This window comes from Elaeis guineensis, chromosome 5 (genome assembly GCF_000442705.2).
Source record: "Elaeis guineensis isolate ETL-2024a chromosome 5, EG11, whole genome shotgun sequence".
NCBI classification, from domain to species: domain Eukaryota; kingdom Viridiplantae; phylum Streptophyta; class Magnoliopsida; order Arecales; family Arecaceae; genus Elaeis; species Elaeis guineensis.
The window spans coordinates 12,374,110-12,381,167 of NC_025997.2; the positions used below are offsets into that span (position 1 = coordinate 12,374,110).

At 46.3% G+C, this 7,058-nt stretch overlaps 1 protein-coding gene across 6 annotated transcripts; it reads right to left on the bottom strand.

Annotated features, from left to right (window-relative positions):
* Nucleotides 1-319: 319 nt before the first annotated feature.
* LOC105044894 (zinc finger CCCH domain-containing protein 53) lies at nt 320-5,258 on the bottom strand. 6 transcript variants are annotated; one of them, XM_019850742.2, is made up of 10 exons: nt 4,662-5,258; nt 3,288-4,403; nt 3,003-3,179; nt 2,730-2,909; nt 2,519-2,616; nt 2,125-2,415; nt 1,844-2,000; nt 1,288-1,542; nt 1,137-1,196; nt 320-1,034 (listed from the first exon to the last, which is right to left on the bottom strand). In XM_019850742.2, exons 2-9 carry the CDS (start codon nt 4,307-4,309, stop codon nt 1,163-1,165), a joined length of 2,214 nt encoding a protein of 737 aa, XP_019706301.1. In that variant the 5' UTR covers nt 4,310-4,403; nt 4,662-5,258; the 3' UTR covers nt 320-1,034; nt 1,137-1,162. The 6 variants fall into 6 exon arrangements, with proteins under 6 accessions (XP_019706301.1, XP_019706299.1, XP_010921273.1 ...); XM_019850740.2 differs by having other exon boundaries at nt 2,724-2,909; XM_010922971.3 differs by having other exon boundaries at nt 2,125-2,418; nt 2,724-2,909; nt 3,288-4,399; nt 4,662-5,257.
* Nucleotides 5,259-7,058: the final 1,800 nt, after the last annotated feature.

The window sequence follows — 7,058 nt, forward strand, 5'->3', positions numbered from 1 at the left end:
CACAAAACCTGGCATATTCCCAAGATAGCAATTATCTTTACCAATGCAAGGGGAATTCTCACATGGAAAATTTCCACTCTAGAGTGCAGGTCACTTCATTCTAACCTAGTCATTGGAGTCTCTTGCAGTATCTGTTCACGGTACATCCACCCAAGAGAAGAATGTGAGAGAGAGAGAGAGAGCAAAGAAGATTCGTCACTCCATGATAATAATCTGAGGTACGGTCTGACATCTAAAGGACATGCACAGACTATTAAAGAGACGAGAAAACTATAGGCATGAGTACTAAATAGGAGAGTAAAACTATAGATGTTACATCTACACAAGTGAAAAAAGAAGTTGAAATTATTGTTCTTCACTTTTTTTTCTTTTATCGCTGTTACCTACAGTAGATTTAAAAGAAGAAGAAAAAAAAGATGAAAGTAGGAAAAGTAAAAGCCAAATGGAAGGTGGAAGGAGAGAGGACGCAAGAGGATGATGACAGCCTTCATGGTGATAAATAAATCTTTACTCCGTAATCCTTTGTCTTCTCCTCCGCTTGGTGTGGTCCTTTCCTCTGCTTTGCTTAGCTATCCTTTCGGAAATCAGTCCGGCTTCTGTTGTCCTGTCCTGTTCTCTTCTGTTTGGTGTCTGTACTCCATATTCAAATGTTAAGTATCTGATGGATGGTAGCTGAAGGGTAGTAAGCTAGCTAGCTTGCACTAGTACTAGTAATAGTAGTAGAAAGTAGTAGGCTTTTAGTAATGCTGTATTGGTGGTAGGCTGATAGCTGATTGCTGATGACGACCGAGCTGTAGTTTTCCTTGCCCATTCTTCCTCCTCATCACCCCTATCCCTGTTTCCTTTCTTGAAAGCAGCTGCACTACGCCATGGCATTGAGGGCTTGGGGAGACAGTGGAGGGCCACTCTATAACTTATAGTCTAGAAACAGCTGTTAAAAAATAAAAAACAAAAACTATGGAACCCTCAGAAAACTATCTATCCTGACTGCAACTTCTTTTTCCTATATCCATTCCACTATCACTCTTTCCTTCCTGCAGCATAACATACAAGCAATGAAAAACGGCTCAGCTATAAAATGCCATCAATTAAGTGTTGATTGGAATACAATGGTGGGAAAATGGACTGCTACTTACTTTGATTTGGGAGGCTGACCCCCACTTTACATTCCGATCGCTCCGTGACCGGACGAAAACCTAGTCAAATCGAGCATTTTAAGTACTTTTAGGAAATGAAGACACATTGATGTAAGTTTGAGACAAATTTACTATAATAGAAGCAAGTTACCTGGGCATCTGGAAGAAGCAAGATTTGAAGGTGGTCATATCCAGTGTAGAAGTAGCCGGCAGCAGTGTGGAGGTGAAGAGATGGCTATTGCTGCTGCTGCTGCTGCCGCTGTTGCTGATGTTGCTGCCAATGGAGGAAGCCGTAGCAGCGGCGGAGGCCGCCAGATTATCGGCTTCGCCAGCCGAGAACGAGTCGAGCGTAAACGAAGTCTTGGTGGGCGAAGCGAAGGGACTATCCGGCAGGTTATGCTCAGCACTGCCAAATTGTTGTTAAAGTTTAGATGATAGAACCCGTTACACAAAATAACAAAATATATTCTTAAAAAATTAAAAAAAAAAAGAGCTTCCCTAGCGTTAATAATCCTAGGAGAACCTTTCTTGCCCCTTTTTTTTTTTTGGCCTTCTTTCTAGTGTCTTTTATTCTCTTTCCATCGCTGTCACTCCTATTTTTTCTCACCTTCTATTTCTTAAAGGCATTTAAGGGAGGGAATAATAATAAATAATAATAGTATTATAATAACGGGCAAATGGGAGAGGCTTTTCAATTATTATATTACCTTTCTTGGAAATCGCTATCTTCATTGGGGGTCGTCTCACTGGGAGATTCCTCCTTATCTGCAGCGTTGACTGGCGTCTGGCGAAGCAGTCCATGGGAAGAAGTGTTTCTCTTGAGGTCCGGTATCGTGCCAGGCGTCTCACCGAAGCTCTTGCCGTCTGTGAACAGAACATACCCTCGTTAACTCCACCGTTTCACCCAAACAACAATACGAGTATAGAACCACTTAATTGCACTCATAACTAATCCACCCATCAAATCCAACTAATTAGCTCACTTAACCTGAAGGACTTGTACCTTCCGATGGCGAGCCTTCCTGGCTTCCACCATTGCTTCTAGAATCCAGAGGAGGAATGGTGATGGTTGGAGGAGCGGCAATGGTGGAGCTGGTGGTGGAGGTGGGCATGGAGGAGGAGGAGAGGCTTCTGGCTTTGAGGTCCAGGAGATGGAGGCCCATGAATCGCCTATTCTGGAGCTCAATGGCCTGCTGCAGCTCCGCTGCTTGCTGCTGCTCTTCTAGCTTCCTCCTCAGTAACAACTCCTGGCTGCTGGTGCTGTTATACAGCATCCTTGCTGCTGCTCTCCAATCCACTCCAGTTCAGTAAAGTAAATATAAAAAGAAAGAAAAGAAAGAATGCTCGCTTTATATATTGAAATGGAGTAGAGAGGAACTAACCGAGTTGCTGAAGGTCATAGGGGTCTCTGGAGTCGAGGCCGGTAGGGGTGGTGCAGCCGGAGAAATCACCCCTCTCGGCCTGCTGCTGCTGCTGCTTCCTGCGGCCAGAAAGGAACAGAATTAGAGATGAAGCTAGGAAACAAACACGAATCAAAAGCTAGGAATTTTGTTCGAGTCGGGAGGGAAGTGGGGGGAGGAGTGGTGCCTGTACTTGTCGGGGACTTTTCCCTTCTCCTTGTAGGGCTTGACGAGGACCCGGGCGTCGCAAACGAAGTGAGGGTTCCCCTTGGCCAGGATCAGCTTCACCGTTTCCGGGTAGACGAAGGTCACGAACCCAAACATCCTCTTCTGCTGGTATGGGATCCTCACGTCCTGAACTGGCCCGTAAATGCTTCATTTTGGAACAGGAACAAAGCAGCGAAGATTAGCCCCCCCGGATGAACAAGCTTTTGTGTTTAATAGGCAGCAGCGAAATAATTCCAACCTGAAGTAGTTTGAGACATCCTCTTCGCGGAAGGTGCTGTCGGCCGGGAAGGTCAAATAAATCTGCCTCGATGCCGGATTCACCATGCCGGCAAAATCGCTCCTTTCCATTCTAGACCGGCCAACGAACTTGTGGGACTCGTCGCCTCCCAGCATCAGCGCTGCCGCCGCTGCCGCCCTGCCGGAATTCGAAAGCCAGCATGTTTATTAAGATCAATTCATGGACTGGGATGCTAAAATTGGATCTTTGGCGTCACAAGAGGGGAGAAAGAATAAAAGCAAATACCTTTGGCTCTCATTCTGCTGCTGCTGGAGCAAAAAGTTGAGGCATTTGCTCGATGACGAGGGAGATGGCGGCACGGAGACGGTAGGGGAGTAGGGGAAGGCGGAGGCCATGAGCTGGGAAGCGCCGCCCAGCCTCTGGCTCTTGGACCTCAGCAGCAGCTCCTGGCACTGCTGCTCCACCACGGCATCCATCTTGCTCCCCGCGGCCACCGCCGCGGCGGTGTCGTCGGGAAGCCCGTGGAGGAAACGGCAGGCGCTGCCGTTTTTGCAGTAGCCCCTGGCGAAGTAGAGGCAGGGCTTCCAACCGAAGCAGGCGCCGGTGGGATCGGCGCCAAGGCAGAGGTCGGTGACGGAGCAGCTTCGGCGGTGGTGGCCGTTGGCCCCCCAGCCAACCCCGTAGGGGTAGAGCATCCCGTTCCCGTCGCCGCTCGGGCTCCGGCACTCGACGTCCTGGTAAAAAAGGTCGCTGGCCGCGGTGGACTTGGGGCCGATGGGAAGGGGGGAGGAGACCTGGGCGTCGTTGAGGAAAGAGAGCTGGTCCTGGAGCTGGAACTCGTCGATGAGGTCTCCCCCGCCGTAGAACGGCGAGGCAACGGCAGGATTGCTCGGGCTTACGAGCTCGTCGGCGTGGTTCTGGACGAGGACGTCGTCCACGGAGCCGTTGAGAGCGCTGCCGTTGCTGTTGGTGCGGGAGAAGACGGGGGGCGGAGGCCAGGAGGAGGGGGAGGAGACGGAGAGCGGCGGCGGGGGAGCAAGGCCGAGTCGGGTGGAGGAGTTCTGGCGGGGGAGGAGGAATGGGGGCGGGGAGGCGGCGGGGGGGGTGGAGGGGGGGAGGAGGCCGAGATCCTTGCGGGCCTTGAGAACGACGGAGTGGACGAGGGCCTCGGGGCCGAAGGCGAGGCGGATCATCTCCTTCTCGCCGTGGTCCTGGATCAAAAGAAGCCCCATGATCTTGGCGGCGTTCTCGGGATCCAGGCTCTGGATCCTGGAGAACACGATCCTCGTCGCCTCGTAGGCGTCCATGGAATTTTAGAACAAAAGACTACTCTTCCTCTTCTTTTACTCCTTCCTATTTATCCTCCTCTCTTCTTCTTTTATCAACTCACTTCTGCACTGGCTAAAGAGAAAAGAAAGAGAGGAAACAAGAAATAAAAAAGCTAAAGAGGAAAGCATGATGGGTGTGTTAAAAGAGAGGAAGAAGACGAGGAAGAGTAGCTGACACTAACTCCCCTTCTACTGCGACCATTAAAAAGCAGTTGGGTGGAGAAAAGGGTGGGGGAAAAAAAAAAAACAAAAAGCCGAATGCTAAAACCTTATTCCCCCTCTCCCCAAAATAAGTAGTACCACTGCTTGTGTTTGTGCTTGTGTTTGTTACCTTGAGCTTTGTTTGTCTAATAAAAAAGAGCAGCTGCCGCTTCTGTTGCTGCTGCGAGGCTGCTGCTTTCTATGGCTCTCGTGGTCACTGCTGCTACTCCAGAGCGCTCTTCCCTCCCTTCCTTGTCTCTCTTACCTTCAGAGGAACAGTGCAGCACTGAGCTACTGACCAACTCCATTCCCAAAAATCAGAGAGAAGAGTGGAAAGCTGCGAGTCACCAGCAACGGCCTATCAATTTTCCTGCCCTCTTCGGCTCACTCATCGCTTCATCCAGCATGGTTTGGCGAGGATTCTAATGCCCTCTTTGCTCTCCCTCTCTCTATCCCTCTCTCCTTCTCTCTGCTTTTGGTCGTTCGAAGCAGGAGGGAGTGGGAGTGTGTGGATAGATCCAGATCTGCTCATATAGGGCACGTTCTCCTCTCCACCTGAAACCTCGCTCCCCTCTCTCTCTTCCTTTCTCTGGCACGAGGCTCCGGGGGCTTGGGTCAATGGGCCTTTCCTTCTCTCACTCTTTTCTCTTTCCCTCTTCCTTCCCACTGCTAAATGCCCTTTTCCCTAAGCCATGATTTGGGTTCCGGTCGTGACCCCTCCTCGCTCTCTCCTTTTGTCGTCTTTATTGCTGTTCTGGTGTTGTTGCTGTTGTTGCCCTTTCACGATGATAATAATATTATAATAATTATGTCTAAAGTAATAATATACTGCATCACAGTTCACGCGCCACCATACCATAACTTATTTGTTATTTTATTATCTTAATCATATATCCAAGGGGTCAAGAGACGAACAAAAAGATAAGGGAGGGCTTAATGGTGTTTTCAGAACAACTATTCTGAGGATCTGCATGGCATCAGACAGATCTAAGCATGGATCTCCCTCGTGTCATCATTTCACCGTCCCTTTCGCATAAATTGATAAATGATGGGGCTGGTGAATGTTCCCCTCGATCTGCAAATTTTTTTCGTTTCACCATCATGGATCCATGCGGTCTTTAGGCTTTTCTTCACTTTTGTTGCTTGTATCTCCATGGATGGAATTAAATCAACAGCCTCTGGTTATATCTGGTTCAGGCATAAAATAAACGCAAGTTTTAAAATAAGATCCACCACCACAATTTCTGGGAAGGAAGTATAACCAGTTATATTGCTCAGATTTATTTATAACAGACATAACTATTTCAAGAAAAAGTTATCATAAATTATTTCTGAAAAATAAAAAAAATCATCATTTGAGGTTATTTTAAAAGATGTATACTGTTTTTAACCAAACGGAGCGACTGGCTACAGTTATTTTTTTTAGTGCTGAGCTTTAACTGCGGCCTCTGGGTGGGAGGCCGGGGTTGGGTTAATCATGTGCACAGTGGCACACATGGGGGTTTTTGTACCGCGTAGGGGGTGTGCTGAAGTCTGGGTGGTCTGAGATGAGTTTGGGGTGACCCGTGGGGCCGGGCAGGCAGTGAAGGGGACGAGACGGCTTTAAAGCGAGGCGAAAAGTACCCTGTGGTTTCAGAGCCTCACATGGCTGGTGTGGTCACCACCACCCCCTTCCCACAATCACACGGACTTATCCCACGTTCACATTCAACCACTCTCCCTACCCCTATGTTCATGGTATAAAATACCACTCATCATAATAATCTATACCAGTCTTTTAATTTTGGTTGACCGTATAGGCATTGCTACATTTATTTTTTTTTTATTTACAATACAATCATAGTACCGATATTCATATGCATTTTTTTTTGAAGGTATAACAATGTCAATTTGGCAATATCACCATCTTTTTATTCTGTATTACATTGTCATATCATAATAGTGTTTATCCTACCTTAATAGCTGATGAATGCTTGAAAAATAATTGCTACATACTTCAAAAATAATAAATATTATTTTTTTATTATTTATTTAATTATATATATTTTTTAGTAAAATATAATATATATTAAAATGAATGCATTGAGATTGATGATACGATGAAAATTTTATTTTTTTTATAAATCTGTACATAAATTTCATTGGCATCATGTGCTAAAAATGGAGTTTTAACTCTACCGAGTCCAATTATCCTTTTAGTAGAAAAATTAGGGTTCACATTAATCAATTTTTGTCTATGATACTACAGGTTTCTTCAGTACTATTTTTTTTCTTGTATTTGTTTAGAAAAACAATCATATGGGTGCATCATAAATCATTTCTAATGAAATAATAATAATAATATGAGTGGACATACTAAACGGATGAGGAAACCGTAATACTGTTCATTCATTCCTTCCTACGGCATGATACCAATCATGCTCATATCTTAGATTCTCAATTTTGAGATTGGGTCGGACGAATAATAAACATCTTTGTACTATAACACCCATAAATAACTGAAACGGGCCGCTATACTAGACTAGCG

Bases quoted from the DNA above. Each gene is read 5' to 3' on its own strand.
- LOC105044894 (XM_010922971.3), bottom strand. From the start codon at position 4,309: ATGGACGCCTACGAGGCGACGAGGATCGTGTTCTCCAGGATCCAGAGC. The intron at 2,910-3,002 runs GTTGGAATTATT...TCCAAAATGAAG, and splicing joins GATGTCTCAAACTACTTCAG to CATTTACGGGCCAGTTCAGG. The intron at 1,197-1,287 runs GTAACTTGCTTC...CGATTTGACTAG, and splicing joins TGCTTCTTCCAGATGCCCAG to GTTTTCGTCCGGTCACGGAG.